This window comes from Taudactylus pleione, unplaced genomic scaffold (genome assembly GCF_031769625.1).
Source record: "Taudactylus pleione unplaced genomic scaffold, aTauple2 ptg000154l, whole genome shotgun sequence".
Taxonomy (NCBI): Eukaryota; Metazoa; Chordata; class Amphibia; order Anura; family Myobatrachidae; genus Taudactylus; species Taudactylus pleione.
Genome location: NW_028284556.1, coordinates 34,926,824 through 34,954,309, shown reverse-complemented (window position 1 = coordinate 34,954,309; position 27,486 = coordinate 34,926,824). Strand labels below are relative to the sequence as shown.

The 27,486-nt window shown below is 42.6% G+C and overlaps 1 protein-coding gene across 6 annotated transcripts in view; it reads right to left on the bottom strand.

Annotated features, from left to right (window-relative positions):
• LTBP1 (latent transforming growth factor beta binding protein 1) overlaps positions 1 to 27,486 on the bottom strand; it is a 514,666-nt gene that overhangs the window by 157,402 nt on the left and 329,778 nt on the right. For all 6 annotated transcript variants that reach the window (XM_088474432.1, XM_088474435.1, XM_088474434.1 and 3 more), the window contains 2 exons: positions 11,489 to 11,591; positions 3,358 to 3,429 (listed from right to left, as the gene is read on the bottom strand). In XM_088474432.1, the coding sequence (XP_088330558.1) occupies positions 3,358 to 3,429; positions 11,489 to 11,591 (175 nt within the window). The remainder of the gene's footprint in view (positions 1 to 3,357; positions 3,430 to 11,488; positions 11,592 to 27,486) is intronic.

The following is a 27,486-nucleotide window of genomic DNA, read 5'->3' as shown; positions in this document are numbered from 1 at the left end:
GTTTTGTTAGCTCGTTCAGACATAGAGGCATGAACAGACCGCAAAGTGCGAACAGTTCATTTGAATAGCCACCCCTTTTTAATGAACGAGCAAGCACAAATAGCGTCCGGCTCTGAATCAGGCCCATAGATAATACTTGTTAGAACTGAACACCGTTGCATCATTAGCAGTTCATAAAACAGCATTGTGAGGAACAGTATTATTAGGAAGATATTGGAAACATTCATCAAAGACTGCATACTGCAGCTTTCATATGAGACATATAGACTTGTTTCTCCTGCATAATAGAAAGAGTTTACTGTATAACTCTACAAACAGAACAACTTAGATATAATAGCATTAAATCAGCTTTACTGATGCAGAAAGAGATTAAGGCTGGGTACAAATTAATATGACGGCCAATCATTCAGATGGCAGGGGCGATTTCCCTTCGCCCCAGACCATCACAGATTGGCTGTACACACTACACAATTTAATGACGATGGAACAATACCTCATTCCATCCTTCATTAAAATGCACACCCACACACATGATCGGATCCCTCCCAGCATGCCCCGCGGCCGCAGTATCACTCTGCGACTGCGCAGATGGACTCCTAGGTCATAAACCCGGAAGTCCAGGGAGCAGTGGAAGAGCTGTCCTTTGCGGTACTGATCGCATATGTTAGTACATATGCGATCAGTAGGGATGCGGTGACTGGCGGGATGTACACTGCACGGTTAGTACATCCCGCCCCTAATGAGAACAGTTGAGAACTGCAGTATGTATCTATTAGGGGCCTAGTTATCAAATAATATTTGCAGCATATCCCCGGGAAACACCTGAAAATATTATGTATCCACTGTATGTATGAAGAATTGACTGCAGTAGTTATATCCATTCCTGTTGTGGTTCCACCATTTCCAACAGCAGCCGCAGTCCCCATAGCTTCAGATTTACCAAGCTCCGGAATGCAAAGCATCCAGGAGTTTGGCCCCGGCAGCTAATGTCATCTGAAGATAGTGTTAGCCGATGTAGCCTATGGGCTACACTTCGCAAAATTTACCGGCAGAGGGTTAGGGGACCACGCATAGACAGTATCGTGCCAGGGGTCCCAATGGTGATCGGAACAATATATTGTACACATCGTATAGTGTGTACATATGATCCGTCATTCACGATGGTCAGTCATTGCATCATCCCATCTGCTGTTCTGCACAGCCGAAGGGACGATGCAATGAGCAATGTGGTGCTGTTACATGCAGCATGTAATGACAAATCACACTGTCGAACGCCGCAATGTGCAGTGTGTACAGTGTGCGAGATATATTGTTGCATCACACTGTCGCTGGGTCACACACCGTATAGTTTGTAACCAGCTTAACAAAACACAAGGATGCCTGTCCCTGCATGTGATTTTTGATACATTCCGGTGGTAAATAATTTTTTATTGCAACAAATAGCGACTATAAGAAATTTCTATTGTCATTTCTAAAACCCAATAATTGATAAATGTGCCGCTAATGAGTTATGATTAAATAAGAGAATGCTAAGAATAACTTGTTATTACGGTAGCACTCTATGCTTCTGTCAGTCTACACAACTAATAAATATCATTATTACTAATAATATATAAATACTCCTACAGTGCTGCCCTTTCACTCTCCAGTCTTGTTTCGAAACTCTTATCTCTCCTCCAACATGGTATCTCTGCTACCTTAAACTCCCTTCTCTGACCCAACCTCCTCACCTACTCTCCTCACTCTCCACCTTTGAGTTTACCACCAATTTCACATCCAAAATTGAATCCATCTATCAGGACATCACCTCCCACCAGGCCCTCCTTGCCCTACCCTCTCCATTCCCATTAGGCCACCTCCTCTCCACACTCAACCCATCCTCCCACTCTCTCCTTGTCAATTCTGACTTCCTTTTCCCCAGTTTTTGGAGATTAAGTCATGGTTCTATGGGCCTGATTCTGAGATGTACGTTAACCCAATGGCTTAGGGACTGTGTATGCGCAGGACCAGTTCTGCGCATGTGCAGAATGGGTCCTGCAATCTTGCGCGCAGACCCCCCCAAGCCGTTTGTGGTGGGTGGCCACTGTTCTTGGAAATGGGGGCGTGTTGTCCTGGTCTAGTGAATATTGCATTATGCTCTTTCTGGGCAATTCACAACTTCTTAAGCTGGGTACACAATGGAGCAATGTCGGGCTGATTTAGTGTTTCATAACGACAAATCCCCTACATCGCTCAGTGTGTACTGGCGATTGCGTACTCCCGTGGTCACTAGCAACAGTCAATAGGTTTTATTTGTTGAACATAAAAACCTAGCGATATCGCTAGCGACCTGTAGTAAGTTAATGAAGGACGGGACAGTGATCGTTTCGTCGTTCATTAAGTCTTTCCAGCAGGGGCATTTTAAGAGAGGAGAGGGCCCATGTGCAGCCTCCGTTTGGGCCCTTTCCTCTACGACAGAACACTGAGCACAGTAGATTCTGGCTTAATTTCAGAATCTACTGCACATGAGTGGGTCTCCGGGAAAATGGTGCCCGCACCTTATTCCCAGAGACCTCTTTTCTGCGCATGCGCGGGTCACAGGGAAAATGGCCGCCGCCATTTTCCCTTTGATTTTTGCTGCTCTGCAGCTCCAGCCCGGCACTGCAGAGCAGCACTCTGAAGACGGCGGAAAGGTAAGTATAAACAACATCTGGGGCCAGGGTGTGCACCCATTATAAATACACCCTTACGTTAAAGTGTGTGCAGGTAATCCCCGTGTAAGGGCATTTATTCCTATGTCAGAACAAATGCCCATCGCTCCAGTGAGTACCCAGCTTAAGGCCCCAAACAGCAAAAATATGCAAGATCTCCTCATTAGGTCCTAAATGGATCAATTATGTCAACATTCCAAATGAATGAACCTCTGCTTAAAATCATACACTATGTATATGCGGATACTTATCACATAATGGAGTGGGGTGTGTCAGTATTTAGGAGGAACGTGGCCACATCCCTCAGTGTCTGCCTCATGCTAAAAAGTGCCAGCTCGCCCCATTATACCCCCTACAATCACCATTTCATCGACACACACACCTTCCTCTGTCACTCAACTGATGCTGCTGCTCTGCTATACCGAGTGACTCAGTAATAGATTGGTAAGATTTCTCTTTTGCCTTTAAGTATATTCAGGGTGACAAAGAGGGGATATGGGAGAGCCAGTGTAAACTCTGAATTCAGCTTCAAATATGCAATATTAACAACTTAAAAAAGAAGTAAATAATAATAATAAAAAACATAAAAAGTAAAGATTACTTATGATTTTGTAATTTGTAGGACCAGACATAATATACCAATAATTGTTCAGCTTCCATTACTTACCCTGGCAGAACGTGGCATTGATACGCTTGTAACCTTGAGGACATTCCACATACTGAGCATATGATGGATGGGCTGTGAAGAAAAAAAAGTTGACCCTCATTATAATTTTATATATGACTGTTTTGTAGCAAGTATAAATCATTATTATGCACTATATAGTGGCTTTAAATGTAAAACTGACAGGCTTTTTTCTTCTCTGTCTTAAATGCCAGCTGCTAATTTGACAGAAATTGGTCCGAGAAGCGACAGATTAGAAAGCAAATTATTGATCTAGCTGGTATATTTAAATAGATTCAGTTTAGGCCTGGACAACATTTAAGAGTATAACTCTATTGGCGACAGAGAGACTTCCGTAAAAATGCTTAAAACGAAAATTAGTTAAACCCAAAACCATAACATTTCATTTTCAGATCTTAACAATACAACCAAAGTACATTCTTCACTGTTACTGTCACATTCTACTGCAACCTTGTTAAAAAGAAAAGTATTTCCCCTACAAGATAGCTCATGCCTCAACCTTATTTTTAGTTCCAATGGAATCAAAGGCAGGTCAAAAAGCTGAGACCTTCTCCTGTGTAGCAATTTAACAATGTATATACAACATTTAGGTTGAGCAAGCCTGCATGTCTGTCATTCGCTGTTTATTTTTCTAACATGACAACTGGCTGCAAAGTGTGAAAGAGAGCATATTGGAACATTTAGCATGGTATAACTAATTCAGTTATGTTAGGCATAAACTGATCGTGAGCTATAATTTTGTTAAATAGTAGCTTCAGTTCAAGTTGGTATTTCCCCAACACATGATTGAACCAGATCTGTAATAAAATGTACTAATATTGCTAAAAGCACAAAATTCCTTTCTTTCAGGTTTCAGAGCCATACCGATGAGATGACACAGGTGTGTGGAGCATCTATATGGAGAAGTTGCGTATGCTCCTGCTCCCTGATATTACTACTAACAATGAGCAGTTGCTCTGAAACAACATTTCACCACAGAATAGAAAAGATAGACTGCCTGTAATCAACACTGCTCATGGACATTTGCAGAGCCTTCAGTTCTATAGGAGAGCTACTGGCAGAAATATGGAGAAAAGAATAAAGTTTTTTAATTGGGTGACTGGAGCTTTCCACTTACTTATGGATTTAGTATATTGGTTTCTGTATTGTCCCTATTACGTGGAATAAAGATATAAAGCTGCTATTTGGATAATACCATCGAGCAGAGCTGTGCAGCAAAATAAATAACTTTGCCTGATGGCATAAAAGGATAAAAGGAACAAAATTAACAGTGCCTGATGAAGGGTTCTGACCGCCCTAGGCTTATACACTCATAGCGCCCACCACCACCACCACCAATTTCTAGAGAAGAGTTTCCATGCTAGGCCACCAGAGTGGGCAGGCCCATTATATAAATGCTGTACCTATCACTTTAGAGAGTGCTCTCCAAATTAGTGACTGCTATACAATATAGAGAGTATGCTAGAGACTGCCATACAATACAGAGAATATTTTAGGTACCTAGGTACCACCAAGCATTCTAGGAACCTCCATACAATAAAAAGAGCATTGTAGAGACCACAATACAAAGAGAGCACCTCACTGACTGCCATACAATACAGAGACTATTCCAGTGACCACAACATAATACATTTTAGTTACTTTTGTACAATGTAGAGTGCATTATACAGACTGCTATGCAATACAGAGCATATTCAAGTGACCGCTGTACAATACAGAGAGCATCAAGCAGACCACCATACATATTAAAAAAAGATAAAGCCCAATACTGTTCTTTGTGGTACACCATTAATAACTGTAGCCCAGACTAAATACATTACATCACAGGTTCTCAAACTTGGTCCTCAGGACCCCAAACAGTGCATGTTTTGCAGGTCTCCTCACATAATTACTAGTGAAACTGATAGCTGCACCTGTGGATCTTTTAAAATGTGTCAGTGACTAATGAATACACCTGTGCACCTGCTGGGTGACCTGCAAAAAGTGAACTGTGTGGGGTCCTGAGGACCGAGCTTGTGAACCACTGCATTACATGTATAGCAAAACTCTGCACTGCATTCTATCATTACCTGTGACCAGTTTTTCCCCTAGTCCTAGTATTTTCATCTAAGCTGTTACATGGGGGAGGAAATCAAATGTTTTTTAGATATGAAATTCAATGTCCTGATATATATTTGGGTATTCTCCATTAATAATTGGCTTTCTGTACACTCTTTTTTTTACTAGTTGCCTTCCCAGTCCACACTCAATTGGTTTCCACTTCTCCAACTACAGTATAACTCTCAGTATAGCACTGTACATTTTAATTTTCTTCACAAATATACTGTGCTCTGGTCAGGTTAGTTCTTTAATCTGCACTTGAATATTTTGTGGTTTCTAAGTGACCTTACCTTATTAAGTAATATAACAATTTACATTTAAAAGAAAAACAAATCTAACTTAGACATATAGTCAACATACACACCTTTTTTTCTTTAGAAATTAACTGAATCCAGTATCAACATTCATAACTGACTCATTGCTATATTTTCTGCCATTTCTTTTTGTAAGAATATTTTGTACTGAGATTTTTCTTCTTCTAGAATCCATGCTCCTAGATCCATGCTTCTAGATCCATGCTCCTAGATCCATGATCCTAGATCTATGATCCTAGATCCATGCTCCTTAATGCAGGCTCCTAGATCAATGATCCTAGATCTATGATCCTAGATCCATGCTCCTAGATCCCTGATCCTAGATCTATGATCCTAGATCCATACTCCTAGATCCATACTCCTAGATCTATGATCCTAGATCCATGCTCCTAGATGCATGCTCCTAGATCCATGATCCTAGATCCATGCGCCTTGATCTATGCTCCTAGATCCATGCTCCTAGATCCATGCTTCATCTAGATCCATGCTCCTAGATCCATGCTCCTAGATCTATGCTCCTAGATCTATGCTCCTATATCCATGCTCCTAGATCCATGCTCCTAAATCCATGCTTCTAGATCTATGCTCCTAGATCCATGCTCCTAGATCCATGCTCCTAGATCCATACTCCTAGATCTATGATCCTAGATCTATGATCCTAGATCCATGCCACCTAGATGCATGCTCCTAGATCCATGATCCTAGATCTATGATCCTAGATCTATGATCCTAGATCCATGCTCCTAGATCGATACTCCTAGATCCATACTCCTAGATCTATGATCCTACATCCATGCTCCTAGATCCATGATCCTAGATCCATGCACCTTGATCTATGCTCCTAGATCCATGCTTCATCTAGATCAATGTTCCTAGATCTATGCTCCTAGATCTATGCTCCTAGATCCATGCTCCTAGATCCATGCTCCTAAATCCATGCTTCTAGATCTATGCTCCTAGATCAACAACATTATTTCTACAACTATTTTACAGTGTATGGCTCCCAAAGAAATGCATTGGATATTTTCTTGACCTAAGTAAACTGATCAATGTCAGTTTCTCTTTTGATGTGACAGTGGTGATGTAACATGTGATCTGAGAGTGTTAATGACACTGATACAATCAGTACAATTGCTTGAATATTACTTCAAAATTAGGGAGCTGATTTGTCAAAATAATTCTGTACTTAAACCAGGCAGAAATGGCTGTTTCTGCATGTTTTATACAGTAATAAGTATCAGCTATTTATGAAGGTATAAAGCAGGAGATATCACAGTACACGGATGTCTCCAGCTCTCCATACTACAGTGCTCCCAACAGTCATTCCCATATTTTTCTATGGGATAGCATACTGGGGCTATTTAACAAGCTCCGAAAAGCTTAACTGAAGATGACATTAGCCTGCTTACCTCTATGATGAGAACCCGTCTGGAGAGGGAACTTCCAATACCTTCCCAGTGGACTGGAGCTCTTCCCAAAGTACTGTACATTGCAGGTATTTTGTTTTGCATATGGATGGCATGCGGTTGCACAGCCAGGTCTGACCCCAGGAGCAACGTGAAAGCATTAGCTATCACTTTATCACTAAGTATCACTGGGTCAGATTCTTATCAAGATCATGTTCCAGCATCTGCCACTTGATAAACTGCCCCAAAAGAATTCCAAATCTTTGCCACATAGCATGTTAATTTGTAGAACCTTAATTACATTTTCAAAAGTAGACCCACATGATACAAGTCACTTTTTTAACAATAGTTGGATCTGATGAGAGCTGATTGTTATGGAAACAGCTTAGTTCCACACAATGTTACCTTAAATCATTTACACTCCCAAACACATTCTCATCAGTGTCCATTGGGGCATACTTTCATAATTCTGCATTACATTTTCTGCAAACACAGAGTTGATCTTTCTATGAAAAATAATGGAACTCCTTAAATTCCATATCCTCAATCTTACCAACTGCCAGGTCTGGTTTAAGGGCACAGTGAGTATTTGTCTTGGCCCTCCACTTTTAGAGGGGCAGTAGGGTTACCACATTCCAAATGTAAGCTCCAAACTGATACATTGTCACTGTCTTTAAAGCTATTACAAAATAAAACTATTCAAACTGACAATTTAATGAACATTGATTATGTGAATCTGCTGTAGTGTGTTTTCTGCTTGGAGCTCTAAAGCAGAATATTTATCTTATACTCAATATGAGATTACATGTGTATGTGTATCCATGTGATAGGCAATAACTGGTCTACAGTATGTACTAAGCCTTGGAGAGAGTTAAGTGGACAGATACCAACCAATCAGCTCCTGTCATTTTTCAAACACAGCCTGTCAAGTGAAAGGAGCTGATTGGTTGGTAATTTATCTCCGTCTACTTTATATCTCTCCAAGGTATAATACATAGGGTCTGATTCATTATGGATCACAACTGAGATTACACACGCAGATGGGCAATTGTTGCATACCACACATGCATTTGCATCGCAGTGTGCATGCGCAAAGGCATCACTGCGATAGCAGAGACTATGCAGACCTATCGCAGAGTGATTGACAGGAAGTGAGCGCTTGGGAGTGGTGACGGGGGGGTGGTCGCGAAGCGCAGGCGTGTTAGTGCGTTTGAATGCAGTTACAGGGCTGTACATAAATTAGGCACTGCGAAGGCATATGCAGCTTGAGATGCATGCGATGAGGTTAGCAATTTCAGACCTGTTGTAATTGTGCGTGAGGCTCCGATGGTACTCGATGTTACCTACGGTTTGCAGACTTTGAAAGTATTACGGATGTGAGTAAGGGGTAGTGAGCGTCCTTATGTTGTGCTGCGCCTGCATAGATATTACAAACATTAGCATATTTTCGCAGCGGGTCTGTGTGCGTAATCGCAGCTGTGATCCGTAATGCACTGCATAATAAGTGTGCTAAATAACTTAATGCATAAATAATTGTATGTCACTTATAATATTAATATTTCTCAAAAGTAATTGCAGAAAATCACTCCTTTGTCATTGCTATAGGCTAGCTAAAAAGATCTTACATAATTGTCAAGTAGTAAATAGTAAAATGCTGAGCATGAAATCAACTTTTCTCCAGGTGCAATGCTATTAAAAATAAAAAGGAAAGTTTATTCGATTAACTTTTATGTAACAATAAGCAGAAAATCTCATTACTTGCAGAGTCTGGTAGGCATGTACAGTAAGTTTCCTTTTTCATTATAAACTAGCCTGAATAGATTTTTCCAGCACACTTCAAGACTGTCAAATACACTTTACATGCTCTGATGCCAAGCCCTCCGATCTGAAAAGACATGTACCCTGTGGAGGCTTGCTCTGCTAGTAGATTATTGCTAAGCACTAGCTGTGTCCTGACTGGAAACGTACAAAATGGTAACCTGCAGGGAATGTGCAGAAATAACAAATGCTGTGCTGGGATTCATAATTGTATTATTTTCTCTTCACTTACATTGGAAACCTGAAATAATTTTGAGAATACACTGAGAGATTGGATATGATTCATTGTGAGAGGCACATGGTTGCACTTTAATGTCAGACTGTTAATCCTGGACATTATTCATACAGCTTGCCCACGGTGAAAACACTCATGATGAGTCAGGTCCTCAGGGTTTTTATAATAATAAATGAATCAGCGTTCATCAGTCAACATCATCTCCTCTAACTTTGTAATCAGTTCCTTATTACGTAGTGGATTATTATATGACTGCACAAGTGTTCCCAATGGTGCACTTCGCTTCTGTGATTATGCAAAATGTACCCATCTTCGGAATGCTAAGGCCCCTGGTAGCTGTTCTCAATATCATCCTGCATTTCGGGAAAATTATGTTTTCTGTAGATGGGATAGGGTACTGAATCTACTCTATACTGACCCTAACACACATGTTACAGCACCCCCCCCACTCACTGCTACTGAAGTGCGCATGGGAAGGGGGTATGGCCAGCATTTTGAGTAAGTTCAAGTGATAAAAAGGGAATTGTCAACCCGAGGCATGAAGGGCTCACTGGGGAAAGGCTGACGCTGAGTTTATCTCCATGTTAAGGGATGCGGAGGTAAAGTGGAGCAGCATAGGTGAGGTTAGGGGGCGCAGCATGTGCATAGGAAGAGCTGCGCCCCTTGTGTTATTAGCAATGAGGCTATTTCTATGCCAAAATTTCCCACGTCCCTGAAGTAACAAACTGCTGTCTATAACTTCCAAATGTAATTAGCTTCGTTATGGCGCTCCAATCAGCGGGCAGCGCCTGGAGCGCCTTCTTCACCGGCTCCACCCGCGCTTCGCCCCTGCTCATTTGAAATAATAAGGGGGACCCTTCTTTCAGACGATGTGTCCCCTTAGTAGTTATTGTCTGTTGATTATGATGACTAGAACAGAAAACAAAAAATGTCATTTGTCAGACGGGGGGATCTAATGCCCAGATCTCTCCCTTCTTGTGTCAAATAAAAACAGGGTTTGCCTTATTTAAAGTGGTGGGTTTTCAAGTTTAAAAATTGTCATGCACTGTTAAGCTAGGTACATGCTATACGATGTGTACCCATCTGACGGAATGACGCAAAGTAACAATACATCGCACCAGCTATACATACTGCATGATCCGATGTACGACTGCGCAATCTATCATTCCATGCTGCATGCTACAGCATGGCATCGTTCACTGCAGAACAGCATATGGGATCATGCGATATATGACCTGCGTAAACATGCAATCTACATGTGATCTGCGTCAGAACGATATATCGTACAATATAACTTATAGTTTGTACCCAGCTTGCTACCACATTATTCCTAAACAGTGGCATCACTAGGGGCTGCGGGAGAGGGGGGGACTGGCCACAACAGGTGAAACCATCCAAGGGGGTGACACAAAAATAGCAGAGCTGTACTGCTGTTTTGATGCCTCCTCCTTGAATGGTGTCACCGGGCAGCGCTGCAGCACTCCTGTGTCTGGAAAGGCTGGGACTTCCCAGCAGCTCACGTAGAGCTGAGCAAGCCCCCAGTGTGATGAATATGGGGAGTGGTGCACAGACACACCCTCAAAATGGCACACACGAGGGCGCACAAGGCCACGACCCCTTTCGCACGTGCTCCTTAGGCATGCGCGAGAGGTCAGTGAGTTGTGCACTGGCTGTCCCCCGGTGACGCCTCTGCTCTTAACCACTTAACACATGTACAGAATGGATCTCCTCTGACTCCCCGGACTCTCATGTGGCCCAGGCAATTTCTGACCAATCGTCAGTTAAGTGGTAAAATATGATACAGTAAATGCATTTTGTTTAAGATAACGAAAACTAGCACAACAAAAATACATTATCATTTCCAAGCGAAGACCTCTGCATAGATACCTGTGTTTTTTGCCTGTTTGGTGGATTATTGCTGAGCCAAGAACCTCAAAGTATTTATTTTTTGACCATTCAGGTGAAATTTTTTTTTGATGTGTCCCACATCTGACATAAAAACATTCAGCTCAGACAGGATGGCCCTCCTCCCGCATATAATGGCATACTGTGATCATTGGTCCTATGTGAGAATTATTACATATACTTCATATGACATATATTATAGCTAAGTACTGATTATGTTCTCTTCATGGACTGGTCACACTTGCTTTAAAACCAAGCAATTGGAAACCCCCCTCTAGAAATCCTGCGTTTGCCCCTGAACATAAATACAACTTACAAAGTTGGAGACTACTTACTGGCTTTCTTTGGACATTTCATGCATTTGCTGTAACCCCAGGAAGTGCCCACTGTTCCACAGCAATCTTCTTGTTTTGAAAGTCCTGGAAGTGGCTTTCCACACTAGGAAAAGAAGATAACAAGCAATAAGGTTACTATCATTGTGCTTTGACTCAACATGACATATTTTGCTATCAAGCTGAAGTCAGGGGCGTATTTATAATGGGTGCAGGGTGTGCAGTGCACACAGGGGGGCCCACACCACACACCCTGCACCCATATTTAATTATACTTACCTTTCCTCAGATTCCGGTGTCCTGCTCTGCAGCGTCGGACCGTCGGACATGCGCAGTAAAGATGTCCCCGGGAAAAAGGCGCGGGTGCCATTTTCCCAGAGACCTGTGCATGCACAGTAGATTCTGGCATGTAGCGAGAATCTACTGCGCTGAGGAGGGGACCCAAATGGAAGCTGCACACATTCCCCTCCTCACTTAAAACGCCCCTGGCTGAAGTGTTTTGGATATGGAAATATTTGAGCTAATTGGAATTGGATTTAACTGGTTTCAGTTTGTTAAATTTAATCATTTTCCATGTGATTGGTGAACTCACAATATAGTGATATTCATCGTTCAAACAGAAAATACCTCAAAATGCTATATACTGTAAATCTAAAGGGGGGGATTTAATAAAACTTGGAGAGAGATAAAATTGTGAGAGTTAAAGCACCAACCAATCAGCTCCTAACTGTCACATTACAGGCTGTGTTTTAAAAATTACAGTTAGCAGCTAATTGGCTGGTGCTTTATTTCTCACAATTTTATCCCTCTCCAAGCTTTATTAAATCCCTTCCTAATTATGCTTCATCAGGCACAAAAGAAAAATATTTCAGTTTAGTTTAACTGAGTTTATGGTAAGAACAACCAATCTCAAACATAATTATTTATTATTTAATGCTAATATCCTATTAGCAGTCACACAAAGATTCTATTCAAGCCCATGTAAAACCATATTCTGCTTTCAACTAGGCCACAATTGCAAAGGTTATCTGGTCATAACTGGCCAAACTAACCATCTGAAATTGCTCTTTGTACTTTGCAAGAATGTATTAAATAATGCAACAAACTTGTTAATTTTAATAGAAAATATGTACAGTACCTATATTCCACATCGGAGAAGTCTTTTGCTAAGAATCAGGATATGGGGCGGGCAGACTTTACCGACTTATAGTGGCAGCCACCACGTTCCCCGGTGGTCATTATCATGCTTGTGGTCAGCATTCTTAGCATAAAAATTAGATATTATTGCCACAAACTCTTGTCCCCAGGTAATTCCTTCCAACCTTGGGACTGCAGCAAATCAAAATGGTTGGTGGTATGGAAAAGTAACTTGGAAGTGTAAGTAATAAATGCAAAATATGTTTTCCTATGAAATATAATTAAAAACAGACATCCCACATCTGTTGTTGACCACTTTATATATGCAATGGGTACGTTCTTTGCTGTAATAGTAGTAAAAATGTGTATGACAAATATAAATTCCAAACAGACACATGTGATGTGACATAATATAGATGTAACGCTAACGAATGAAATACTATGAACTCTGGGATCAATATACAAACAGCCAATGAGAAGCAGCTAAGTAGTTATGCTGCTGTCATTATCATCATCACCTTTAGACTAGGCCTCGGCACACACAAACTGTATGCCTCTTAGTAGGTGTATTTGGAGATACAGGCATCTTACATTATGAGCACTTACTCTTACTGTAATCGACTTATGCTTGCCTGTTGTTGTTCAGTCTCCCCAGAAATAATGGTCTGAAAGTCTAATATACACTCAAATCTAAATATGGACACATTTTGGTACACATGTACAGTATGATATCCAACATCCAAACATAAATTAAGCCCTTTAATTATATTTATTGCCATTTGATTTCAGCTGGATCCCTTGTGTTCAGCACTTGCAACTTATTCAAATGTTATATTATGTTTGTGTCATTTTTTTATGCACTTTATGAAAGCAAGTTAAACAAAACTAACGTAATTACATTTACTATAGTGCCTGGATTTTACACTGTTCTGTAACTTTCCAAAACCAGAGTGTCAGAACCATTGAATTACTACTGACTGAGTATCTAGGTCCTGAAGATAGATGGTATAGGCAAGGGATAGTATCAGGCCCTGAAGATAGATGGTATAGGGATGGGATAGTATCAGGCCCTGAAGACAGATGGTAAAGGGATGGGATAGTATCAGGCCCTGAAGATAGATGGTATAGGGATGGGATAGTATCAGGCCCTGAAGACAGATGGTATAGGGATGGGATAGTATCAGGCTCTGAAGATAGGTGGAATAGGGATGGGATAGTATCAGGCCCTGAAGATAGATGATATAGGGATGGGATAGTATCAGGCCCTGAAGTCCGATGGTATAGGGATGGAATAGTATCAGGCCCTGAAGACAGATGGTATAGGGATGGGATAGTATCAGGTCTTGAAGACAGATGGTAGCCATTATTTTAGGAAATCACTCTTCAGGTGAAGTGCTCAATGCAAAAAAATTATCTGTTTTAAGTATTTGTGTGTGCGCAATATACACTGACGTGCCAAAAGTCATGGGATAGAATAGATGCCTACTATAGTGTAGGACCCCCTCTAGCCTATTGAAGTGCAGCAACTCGGTGTGGCATCAGTTCCTCAAGTGGACAGAAGACCTTCTGAGAGATGTTGACCCATGCCATCTGGATAGCTTACCACAGTTCCTTGATATTTGTAGGTGCAGGATCTTGGGTGCAAATGGACCACTCCACCACGTCCCATAAATGTTCGATTGGGTTCATGTCGGGCAAACGTGGTGGCCACACCATTCGTCCGAACTCTCTAGAATGCTCCTCGAACAATTCGGGACAACTTGGGACCAGTGACTAGGTGCATTATCCTGCTGGAATATTCCATTGTTGTGGGGGTACATGAAGTCCATGAAGGGCCGCAAATGATCTTCAAGCAATGCAACATAGTAGTACTGGTCAATGAAGTGATCAGGCGGAGCAGCGGACCCAACCTGTGCCACATGAACACACCCTGCACCATTATGGAACCACCACCAACCTGCATGGTGCCTTGTTGACAACTGGGATCCATGTCCTCATGGGGTCTGCACCACACCCGAACCATAACTTGCATTTGCCCGAAACAACTGGAACCATGACTCATTGGACCAAACCACATTTTGCCAGTCTTCCACAGTCCAATTAGCGATGTCACAACCTCAGGTGAGGCTCTGTGTCCGGTGTCACAGTGTTAACAGGGGCACTCTGGTAGGTCTTCTGCTCCCATATCCCATGGATGCTAAAGAACTCTTCACTTACCTGCTGGATATGCATCTGGTTCCTCCTGCATTGAATGTGGATGTAATTTGAGCTAGTGTCGCTTGTCTGTTATCACGGAGAAATCTGACTAGATGCCACTGGTCATGATTATTAAGCACATGTGGTCGGCCTCAGACGCTGTTGATGAGTTATTCCCGACACACATGACACCGTAGGTCGATGAATGTTGAATGTCCGCACAACTTTGCTAATAGAATGTCTCAATCGTCGGGCACCCACTATCATTCCCCCATTCATACTCCATTAATTCACATCACAGTGCCACAAGTAGCCTAGCCAGTGTTCAAACTGACTCACAAGATGTAGGATTACAACTGATGCAGGTCTGGCCATTTACAAAGTGATGCCACCTACCATTACCTTAACATACTGCAAATCCCATGACTTTTGGCACTTCAGTGTATGTATAGTACATAGAATCAGAGGAAAGTGTCATACTGTAGGATTTAATTGCCTTCTATGCAAATCTCAGCTTTAGCCTGATCCACAGGGGATCTTATAATTACTTTTCTCATTCGATTACAAGTAGCTCTGAGAACATTCCAGAAAATTCATTTTTGTGGTGCAAGGAGGCCTGAGGTAACTGAACAATGAGTTTGTGCAGCTGGGTAGCACTATGCCAAGCAGACTGTACACAGGAAATAAATCACATATTAAACAATTTCTGGGAGAGACTTGAAAACCAATACCAAATCCACATTTTGGTCACACAGAATGACATTCCAGCAATACTTTACAGGCTTCAATTGTGTGAATGGAAGAATAACCATTTGTTAGTGCCACTAAAAGTTTAGCCTGCATGTCAGTGTATTGAGTGTTTGACTACTAACTATAACATTGTGTCGATTTCAGGCCTATATAAAGGTAATGCTGGCCATACACGCTACAATTATCGGGGCGATCTGCCTGATATCGGCGGATTGCCCCGATAATTGTAGCGTGTGTGTGGGCGACCGAGGGTTAAATATTGCTCGGTCGGGCATGCAGGATTGTCCAGCATGCCCGTCCGATGCGATATTTACCCGGTAACTGTCGGCCGCATCGGGCAGTGTATGCCCAGCGCGGCCGACAGACAGACATTTCCTGTGTTCCTACCTACGGAAGGAACAGGGAAATGTCTCCTCCCCCGGGGGCGGAGCGCGGATGTCGGGCTATATACTGTGAGATTTCTCTCACAGTGTATGCCGGCGACATCTGCGGCTGGCAGCCGGCCAGATAAAATGTCTGTCGGTCTGACAGACATTTTATCTGGCTGTGTATGCCCAGCATAAGGCATAGAACAAGAATATATTTATTAGTGAGATAGTGTTTTACTTTTTTTCAAAACACATACAGAATATATGTTACCAGACGTACAGTATTTAAGCACATAGGGTTATTCACTGCACAGCACTGTACTGTTTCATCTCTGCCTTAATTGTGTTCCTATTGTTTTAATCTTCCTCCCAATCTCCACGTCTAATTTATATAAATAAATGCAGCAATCTCTGTCTTCCCCCTTACCACTTCTATTGTTACTTAAAGTGGCCAGAGATAGGAGGGAGTTATTCTAGAACGGCCCCTGGCAGGTGCAGCACACGTCCACCTCCTCTTGTTAGATTCAAAGCTGACCTGAGTAGCGCCACTGAATGTAATGAAAGTAATGGATATGTGTGCACCTAACATGTGCTATAAGTGCTGAAGTAGAAGTAAAGGAGATCTCATGGGTATTGGCACCTTCAGAGCACTCTTAAAAAGACAAAAAAGAGCACCTGCAGTCACCAACTACACCAGAACCCTCCACCCCTAACGCTAATTCTTTGTACACTGAGGTTCAGGTAAAGGTTCTGTCTCGCAAAGTGAAATCTGTTTTTTGCATTTAGGAGCAATGGGAGGCACCTGAGTGCGTCTATCCTACAATCAGCCAAGCGCTTCTCATCAGAGGATGTAAAGACTATACCCTTTTAGTCTGATGCAGAATTAGAAGAAAGTGTTGCTTAAAAGAAGTGTATGTGGAAAACATGCATATATTCACAAGTATAAAGAGTCTGTATGTGTGTCTGGTTTGCTACTAGTCATCATCACCAGTACATACATCATACTTGCACAGCAGGGGGTGTGGCATTAGCATAGGTGGGTGGTGCTGGTAGCATGACAATGCAATAGAATCATTGTGACACCGCCCCCTGCTATACAGTGCAGAGATCACAGACATTGTAAAGCAGGGCTACAAATGCGCGAGTCTGAATAAATCGCATCATCGCCTACGCCTTCCCCCACAGACTGCCAACTTTTGCTCGTTATGTGGGCAGCTGTGGGGGAATGCTGGGGGGTGGCTCTGGGCAGCCTGGAGTGCCGCCCGATTTTTTTGGGAGCTTCCTGGCCATTCTGGGAGAGTAGGCAAGTATGACTTACATTCTGGAATGCTGAAAGGGGGGGCAGCGGGTACTGATTACCCATGCCCAGATTTTCTGGAGGGACCCAGGTCAGCTGCAGCAGGCACCATCTTGGTGCTCTCACTTTCTGTTGTCATGGTGACAGGAGCTCCTGGGCCCGGAAGTGACTTTGTAGTGAGATCTCCTCTGTCCCTGCCATATCACGCAACATGACCCCCACCTGACGCTGCATCCCAGCTGCCACCAGCACAGAGATGGTGCCCTAAGAGTCACCTCGTACCCACAAAAGTGAGGCTGCGACGCCAGGGTGTGTATCACTGGAGCCCAGCAATCTCATAGGCAGCAGCCACTGGGGGGTATTTTTCTGCTGTGTGAGACAAATGACAAATGGGGAGGAATAAAGGCATAGTATTTATTGCATGCTTGCCAACCCTTTCTGATTGTCAGGGAGACTCCCTGAAATAGTAGCAATCTCCCTGAATCCCTGAAGAGTCTAGCAATCTCCCTAATTGCACCTTACCCCATTATGTAGCTGTTATATAAAAGAAAATACAGATAGATGTACATTCAAATGGGATCATTAGTATCATTTCCATGCATTGGTTATAAGGTACAATGGGCCTGATTCAGTAAGGATTGATTTTGCGATCGCAATAGCGATTACATGCGCAGTCTCCCTGCGAAGATATGCTAATGGTTGCAATCGCAATGCCGTCGCAGCCTAACATAAGGACGCCCTCTTTAACTTACACACATCCGTGATACTTAGCAAGACTGGTAAACCATTGGTACAATCGAGTACCATCGCAGCCTCACACACACTTGCATAAGCTCTGACCTTACTCAGAAATTGCTAACTTCATTGCACGCAGTGAAAGCCCAAGATGTGCCTGGCATCGCAGTGGCTAATTTATGCAAGCCCTTGTAACAGCGTTCATATCATACATGCCTACCCTCCCGGTTTTCGCGGGAGGCTGCCGATTTTTCGGGTAACCCCCCGCACCCCCGGAAGGGTAGGCATTTCTCCCGCATTCTGCCCACTTCCTAGTGAAATGGGCAGAATGAGAATACCCGCGGCGATCGCGGGTCTCCGTGAAGGGGGCGGGGCTTAAGATGTGATTATGCATGAATCACAGCATTTGGCCCCCGTGGGGGCGGGGCTTAATGACGCGAATCGTTAGGCCCCACCCCCAACGGCCCCCTGCTGCTTCTCTTACCCGGGCTTCTCCCGGGAAGAGATTTATAAAGGTAGGTAAGTATGGTTCATATGCACTGGCATGCCTGCGTTTCACCGACCACCCCCATCACCACCCCCAAATGGTACTTCTTGTCAATCACTCTGTGATGACTCTGAGTAGTCGCTGTAATCACAGCCACGATCGCTGTGGAGTCTACGGCCCTGTGATGCATATGCATGTGCAGAACGCAACAATCAGTCGATTGCGTGATTAATCGCAGTTGCAATCGGTAGTGAATCAGGCCCAATGATCCCTATGACTACATGTAAAAGTATCAGTGTGTTTTCATTAACAAATGAATGTTACTAACTGCTTTGGGGCTTGTTTACATTTGGATTTAAGTCTATTTTATGACACGCTTCTCAGGTGTAGCAGTACACTACTGTAACTTTGCACTCAGTGGCGTCACAAGGGGGGTGCGGGCCGCTCCCGGGTGTCTCCAAGGTGTAGACTCCCCCTCACTGACAGGAGCCGGGTGCTGCACTCGGCTCCTAACACTGTGAGGGAGCCATCCGGCACTGCACAGTCTGCCTCTCCGCCCCCCCTGCCTCCCAGTGATAAGTAGCATGGTGATGGGCCGCACCCCCGGTACACCCCCTGCCGCCTCCCAGTGATAAGCAGCATGGTGATGGGCCGCACCCCCGGTACCCCCCCTCCCACCTCCCAGTGATAAGCAGCATGGTGATGGGCCGCACCCCCGGTACCCCCCCTCCCGCCTCCCAGTGATAAGCAGCATGGTGACAGACCACAGGGGTTCAGCTGCAAGGCTAAGCACCCCTGCCCACCCACAGCTTCCATCCCCGCACCGGGTGACACCGCGGGGAGGGACGCCACTGGCTGCGCTCATGGGTGTTGCTTTCACAGTCTCCCTGAAACGCTTTTTCAAAAGTAGCCAAGTGTGATTTATTGTATTTTGTCCAGATTTGGCTACTCCACCAGTAGTTACGCCCATGCCCTTACTGTATGTTGTGATGTTATGAAGAATGAATCAGAACTAGAAGTAAGGAAAGGACAGTGTATTTTTACTTGAAGAAGGTGATAACTGCACATGACTGGAAGCATTAATAGCAAGTGTTTTATTCCCATCATAAGGCAACACAAAAAAAGAACCACAATAGCTAGTAAAACATGTTATTCTTCTATATAATAAAAACAAAAAATTGTGGTGCCTTTTGTGTTTTTTTTAGATTTAAGCAATTGACCAAACCATTAATAGGTAAGAAAGGTCATAGTTATGATGATGGCAGGTTGTCCATACTGGGTTAATTTACACTGCAAAAGGGGCTTTTCACTGCATTTTATCAGTAGACAGAATCATTAATATTATGAAATGTAGATCAAATGTCTGGTATTTGAAGTCACATGCAGGTCTCGCACTATTTATGTCATTCCACACCTGGACATGAATAGCTGAGATGGGTTAGGAATCCAAAACAAGACCAGCTTTATCGGAATAACTGCAGGATCACAAACAGATTACCATCTCCCTGAACTTTGACTGAACATGTAACATTTGAATAATAAAAAAATGTAAGCAGCAATATGAAATCTCATTTTATATTCAGGTAGGTAGTATACTATGAAAACATATAACTACATACATAAAACTACATAAACACTTAGCTTTTCCATAATTATTTATTTTGTAAGACTAATGTTAACATGTTTTGTTTTACAGTCAATTCTCTATTAACTATGATTCGGATGAATTCAACTCAAAATTTGTGGATAGCAGAAATATTTCTGTTTTTAAAATGCTACCTGCCAATCAGTGATATTCATATAGTCTTCATGTCTGGATTTTCTGTCAATTATTTGTAAAAGCAGAGACAGCGAAACGTGTGTTGGCATTTGGGTGGGAATAGTCAATCTTCATTAAATACTATGGGGGCTCGGCTCAAACAGTTATTGTTAAAGACAGCAAATCACTTCCATGTACAGTATAAAGACAGGGAGACAATATTTACCTTGACAGGCAGCTCAGAATTAATTTACTGACAATGTAAACTGAATAGATCAATAATCAACAAAGGGGAACATTTTAAAATCTTATACGTTGGAAAACTAGGACAGCAATATAGTTTTAAGTTTTAAGCAGTAAGTACTAATAATTATTAGTTCCCTATCAGGAAAAAGAATAGGGCCAAGCTAAGGGCAACATGGAACTGAGCTGAAAATTATCAAGGGCCTTTTGTGAGAAGCGGAGGGGGTGTAAGAAATTCCTGTGTGGACATGACCAGTGACATGATGTGGGCACAGCCAGTGCCATAGAGGGAATAGACATACCCCCTTACCCTTTAATATCATAACATAGTTACAGTACCTGCCGTTTATTTGTCATGGTTATCTATGGTGTTGGCAGTAAATTAATACAGAGAAAATAAAGAGAAAGAGACTAACTTTAACCCTGCACATTGAGTCCATCTTACCTCCTCCTGAAGTCTAGTTAGAATCTCTCAGCACTATGGGGCCACTCTCCTCCTTTCACTTGTTCATCATTCCAGCCAACACTATTGCCCCTCTCTCCTGTCACATCAGCCAGTACTATTAGCCCACTCTTTCCCTGTCACAGACCTAATACATCAGCCAGCAGTACGCTTCATGGTTGCTGGCAATGTATGGTCAGACGAAATGATGGCAGGCTGAAATGTTTGCGCAGGCTGTTGCATAGGAACATAAATACCTTTATCGTTGCACCAGAACGGCACAATGTCTAAATGTAGTTTAACCACTTAACTGCCAATTTCTTTTTTCTAAAAACTGCTCAGAAATTGTCAGGGTTTTTATGAGTGAATTAGGTGAAGAACAACCATTTCAGATTGGTTTCATTAAAAAAATAATAATCTTTTTTAATATTTGTAAAAAAAATAATAATAATTTTTTCAAATATTGGAACATCGGATCACCACCATCGGAACATTGAAAACATTGCGACGATCACGACTTCCCTTTTCACAGTGGCTTCAGGCACCAGGTACACTTTAGGGGGTGAGGGGGGGGGTTAATTTACTTTTTCCCAGCGGCTGCTAGTCTCTGTGGGGGTTGGGGTCCTGCTGTGTGGGGGGTCCTGGTGTGCTGACTGATCGGCAGTGATCGGCAGCACGGCAGACACTGGGGAGGGTGCAGGGAAGCAGAAGGACAGGAAAGTCTCTCTGAGAGCAGCAGTTGCGGGAAGATTCTCTTCCTGCAGCCACCCTCATGTTTATCTGACTGGTCAAAACATTGCAACCAGACCAGATAACGCACTCCCTGGTGTGGTCGGAAAAATGACACCATGCCAGGCAAGTGGTTAAAATGTGTGACTGAGCAATTTCTATTACTTTCATCAGTTCTTAAATCTCTACCTAAAGAGTTAAATTTGTCAGTATGACATCCACACATCAGTGGATACACTGTACACTTATTACTAACTATTCACTGTTGCGATCTAGGTAACACCAAAAGGAAACTGTGTTACATCTATTCCTTTTCTTTAATTATCAATGTTAAAAGAATGAAGATGTGTACTTAACCAGTAACGAGGGAGGTGAGTTGCCATTGCAACAACATAGAAACACCGGCAACGGAAGTTGTACGCGCCCTCTCAAAGCCGGATCTCACCCCGAACTCATGGATTTGTGTACACGGCCCTACGAGACTGCAAACATTCACACATAGGCACTCATGCACCCTTGCACAAGCCTTGACCTTACTCAGAAATTGCTAACTTCCATGCACGCTATGAGACCTCACACTGTGTATGGTATCGTAGTAGATAATTTATGCACGCCCATGCAACGGCACTGGCACGCCTGTGCTTCCCCGATCACACCCCTGTCACAACCCACAAACGGTGCTTCCTGTCAATCACTCTGCGAGGGGTCTGCATAGCCTCTGCGATCACAGTCCCAATTGCAATAGGTAGTTTGTGCACGTGCACTGTGATGCATACGAATGCGCAGAATGCAACAAACGGCCGACTGCATACGTATTAGCATGCAGTTGGAATGTAATTGCAGCTAACCTGCATACAACTTTGAATCAGCGTGTTTTACCAAATACAAGTGTATTTAAATACAAATGTTTCACCAAATACATTGGTTTGCTTGTTTTTCTACATCTATAAATCTAATAGCGCTAATGAGAAATACAGGAAAATGGGTTTTTAGTAAAAACAATGGTTAAAATGGCAATGCATTGGGTGAGTGTTTTTTCAACTCCAGCGCAACTACAGCAAAATTAAAAGTTTGGGAATCAGAAGAGGGCTATGGGGTGTTGTCACATCACACTAAAGGTGCCCATCCACTAGCCGACAGGCAAAAGACTGCACGATTACGACATTGTAATCGTGCAGTCGTTTGTCTGTGACGAGCCTGCACTGAACAAGCAGTCGTTCAGTGCAGGCTCATCAATCATCTGCAAACATGCTGAACCTGACGATATTGTCAGGTTGTACAACATATTTGTACGATGATAGATGTCTAAACGACCAGTGGGATCGCTGGTCAATTTAGATATTTTTAAACAATCTGCAAATGATTTTCAAACAATAATAGAACGATTGATCGATAACGATATCGTTATCGTTCAATTGCTCAAATTAATCGTCTAGTGGATAGGCACCTTAAGGTGACGAGTCTAGCACTTCAGTAATGCTAGCTTGCTCTCAATGTAATTCCCATATCCTAAATCCACTCCTGTGTTTACACATGCATGAGCGGAAGGCGTATGTTCAGTAGAACCGGGTGTGCAGGACACAACACCCAGCAGTTACAGCAGTCAGGACCTAACAAATGGGCATGTTCCCTTTGTGGGACAGACATAACACAGCTCCTAAGTTTGAGTAGAGATGTTTAAATGATTTAGATTTTCTGAAGAGAACTGTTAAGAAACAAAATTTGTATTGGCTCATGCATGGAATTCTTCACGGTACAAAAAAACCAACCAGGTTTCTTATATTAGAGTAACTATATCTGCATTTAACTTGTAATCCTATGAAAGTTGATGGTTTTGATCTTATCCAGGATCTTTAGGGGATAAAGCATGTGTACAGTAAATGGATCCGTGCTGATTCACGACAGTATATTTATTTTTGGTTTGTATCAATCCAAACCATGAGATTTAAGTCTTTCCAGCCCGTTTCACTATTTGCTGGCGAGGGTATTTTCTCTTCTGGGACTTCTGCCTGCATAACATGGTGAACAGAGGGAATGTGTGATGAAAAATGTCAGACACCTGATTTCAGTTTACATTTTTCTGACAGTGTGGAAGTTCAGAATTTGATGGTTCATTTGCAAGTGATGCCAGTTGCTCAGAATGGATTTTGTTCAATCTTCTTTGGAAAAAAATAAAAACTTTTAAGAAAAATTATTATTATTTGTTTTTTTAAGTGGATCAGCAGCACCGCACATTTGTATCTGAGGCTAGTCTGGCATAGTGTTGTAGACTAATGCTTTTAAATAAAAATATCTAACATCTATTACTACGAATGAATATAGCATGCCATTTAATAAATGTACTAGCCATATAGTACATCAGTCTATGAGGTGAGTTGCTAGATGTTACCCACAAAGAGATATGTATAATATTTTCAATAGAAGTAAACCTTGTCTTTAAAAAGGTCTTTGCTTTACAGTTTGGTGCATTTTTTATCTAAATGTAGATTTGGAATATTTCTTGAAAGGGTGACATACAGTATCTCACTCACTAGACGCTGCAGAAACCAATCAGACTTTGTATTCTGTAGCTTCATTAGCACTAGACAAATCAAACCACTGTAATTAGGTGTTATGCTTCCACCTTAGATTGTCTATTGCTGATCATTGCAACTATTGAAATGTATAATATTGATAATAAAAATATAAATGAAACCTAGTTTCGTTGTCACATAAGTTAATTGCCATCGTCTGCAACACCCAGTTTTGTTCTTCACCAGCAGTGGAATTTTGATAAATAGTTAGAAGCCCTAAATCCTGGGGAGAGGGAATTTTACAGTAGGATTTTATGTCTTTCTGTCTTTGATAAAGTCAGTTACTGACATTCAAAGTATCTAATAATCAGTCTAATGCTGGGTACACATTAGACGATCCTGGATCACGGTCGATGGGCCGACCGATACATCGATCTCCTGTATGCACAGAATGATATAGCTATATATGATTCAGTGGCCACATCCAGGAGTATGCTGTTGGCCGGCGGATTGTCACATCTGTCACATCTGCGGGAGCGCGCAATCACGGGTACACATTAGACCACGTGCCCGATATGTCATTCCAATCTGCGTCAAAATTAAATATTGGACGATATATCATCTAATGTGTAGCCAGCTTAAGACCTGATGCACCAGTGATGCAAATGGAACATGTAATGCTATTTCAGTTCACCTATTATTCTTAATTTTTTTATACAGAGGTCTCAACAAAAGATTTGTCAAAGAGCAAACTGCCTTGGTAATCAGTTCTTGGCATTTGTAGAACGCTGCACAAAAAACACTACAGTATGTTCTCACTAATAAGCCATATAAAAAATTATTGTATTGTAAAGAAATAGAACATTCCATAAGTTCTAAAACATTGTAAGTAAGTTAATAGGATGTTTATTGGTGGAGAAGGGTCAATTTGGATTTCTTAGAAGAATGAGATTCCACAGATGGAACTTCTGGATAATTTTTTTTTGCATTCTGAATCCTGTGGAAATTGAGCAGTGCTAAACGATATACAATATTATGTCGCTCTCCTGAGAGAATTATTATAATTTTTAACACATAAAAATTGGCTTAACAGTTTTCAGCATCATGCTAGAATGACCTCAGCCTCAGCACGTGCCAAGTAATTCTGTAACTGCTCCTTCCGCATGTCACACCAATGGCTTAATATACTTATATACCTGCTAATATCAGACATGCGGAGCAAGAGAATTGGGGCATATTTACTAATTATCGGGTTTTAGACCCAATAATTATATGTGGCTAATCCAGAAAGTGAAGAAAATTTACACATTCCCGCCGTGCAGGTCATCCACTGTCCCCAATTCGTGGTCTACCTAACCTGTTTCCTAAATGCTCTGTCAGTGGCGTGCTGTTATGGTTGTTTTTAGTGAAGTTGTGCATTGTGAAAATGAACCCTATGATACGAAATCCCTCCAACTGTCAACGGTGGAGGATTATTCTATTCTTGAATGTGCAGAAAGTGAGACCTGCAGAAATTTCTTGTCAATTAAAGCAGGTGTATGGTGATGTGAGAAAGTGGTATAAAATATTCAATAATGGATGAACAAACATGCATGACAAAGATCGACCTGAGCACCCATCACTTGTCATAGTTTGGGTGGGAGGGTATTGATCATCCACCCTATAGTCCAGACCAGTGAGCTCAAAAAGTTTTTGGATGGAAAATGTTTTTAGTAGTGATGATGAGTTGAAGCTTGTAGTCAACAACTGGTTCAATGGACTCAAGGCAGCCAAGTACAACAAGGCTCGTGGACAGATATGATAAATGCTTAAATGAAGGAGGAGATATAGACAAAGGTACTCTGTGTTTAAAAAAGCAACAAATTGTTTTCTTTTTTTATTTACAGGAAAACGGTCTTTGCTTTCTGGATTATCCTGGCAATTTCTTATTGACATTATTCGCAGCAATGAGAAATTATAGATCATCCGGATGTGCTATTATTCATATGCAGGGACAGGGGCTCTGAAAGGAGACGTCCCTGCGATATGTAAGAAGTGAATGTGATTGCAAAATCCATCATTTCACTTCTCCTCTGGGAGCCGGTCTATTGCCCACGCATGTCCAGCGATCATTGCCAGATCCCTCTCCCGATAATTTCTACAGAATGTAGCCCTTAGGCTACCATGGCTAATCCATCTAATGCCATCTGAAGATGGTGTTAGCTGCTGGGGCCAAACTCCAGAATGATTCACATTTCGGAGCTTGGTAAATCTGTCAGCTTTGCAGCCCTATAGAAACCAATAAAGATATCTTTTGCAGTCCTTCCTTCTTACACTCGGGGGATCCGTAATATTTATGAGTACTACCCAAAGATGGGTGTATTCAGTGTATATGCTGCAAATATTATTTGAAAATATGCCTATTAGTATACAACCCAGAGGTGGAACTCCCAGAGGTAGTGGAATCACTGGCCTCTGGGTGCACCAGGGACACACAGCTAAATCCATCTATAACCGCTGCCAGCAGCACAGATGGCAGTTATAGATGGATTTATTTGTGCAGTTTAGACTTCATGCACCTCCGGTTTAATTTATTGTGAGTCACAATAAACAAAAAATAATTTATTGCACTAACTGCCAGCGGTGCCTGAACATATGCAACATGGCAGTCAGAGGAGCCACTGCATGTAGAAGAGCAAGAAGGTGCAGCCAGAAGACCAAGGAGAAGGTAAGTGGAGCCAGAGGGATGCGGGGGCAGGAGCTGGAGAGTCACTGCAATGCTGGCAGGAGGGACAGTGGGGGCTGTCAGGAGAGACAGTGGGAGCTTACTGAAGAGACAGAGGGGGGCTGGCTGGAAAGACAGTCGGGGCTGGCTGTAGCGGCAGACGAGGGCTAGCAGGAGAGGCAGAGGAAGGCTGGCAGGAGAGGCAGAGGAAGGTTGGCAGGAAAGGAAGAGGAGGGCTGGCAGGAGAGGCAGAGGAAGGCTGGCAGGAGAGACAGTGGCAGCTGACTGGAGATAATGTGTGCTGACAAGAGAGACAGAGGGTAGCTGGCTGAAGATATAGTGGGGCTGGCTGGAAAGACGGAGGGGCACTGACAGCAGAAAGAGTGGGAACTAGCAGGAGAGACAGTGGGGACTGGCAGGAGAAACAGAGGGGGCTGGCAGGAAAGTCATTGGGGGCTGACTGAAAAGACAGTGGGGTGCTGGCTGGAGATACAGAAGGGTGTTGTTTGGAGAGACAGAGGGGTGCTGGCTGAAGAAACAGAGGAGGGCTGGCCTAAGAAACAGTGGGGGCTGGTAGGAGATATAGGGGGCTTGGCAGGAGAGACAGTGGGGGCTGGCTGGAGAGGCAGAGGAGGACTGGC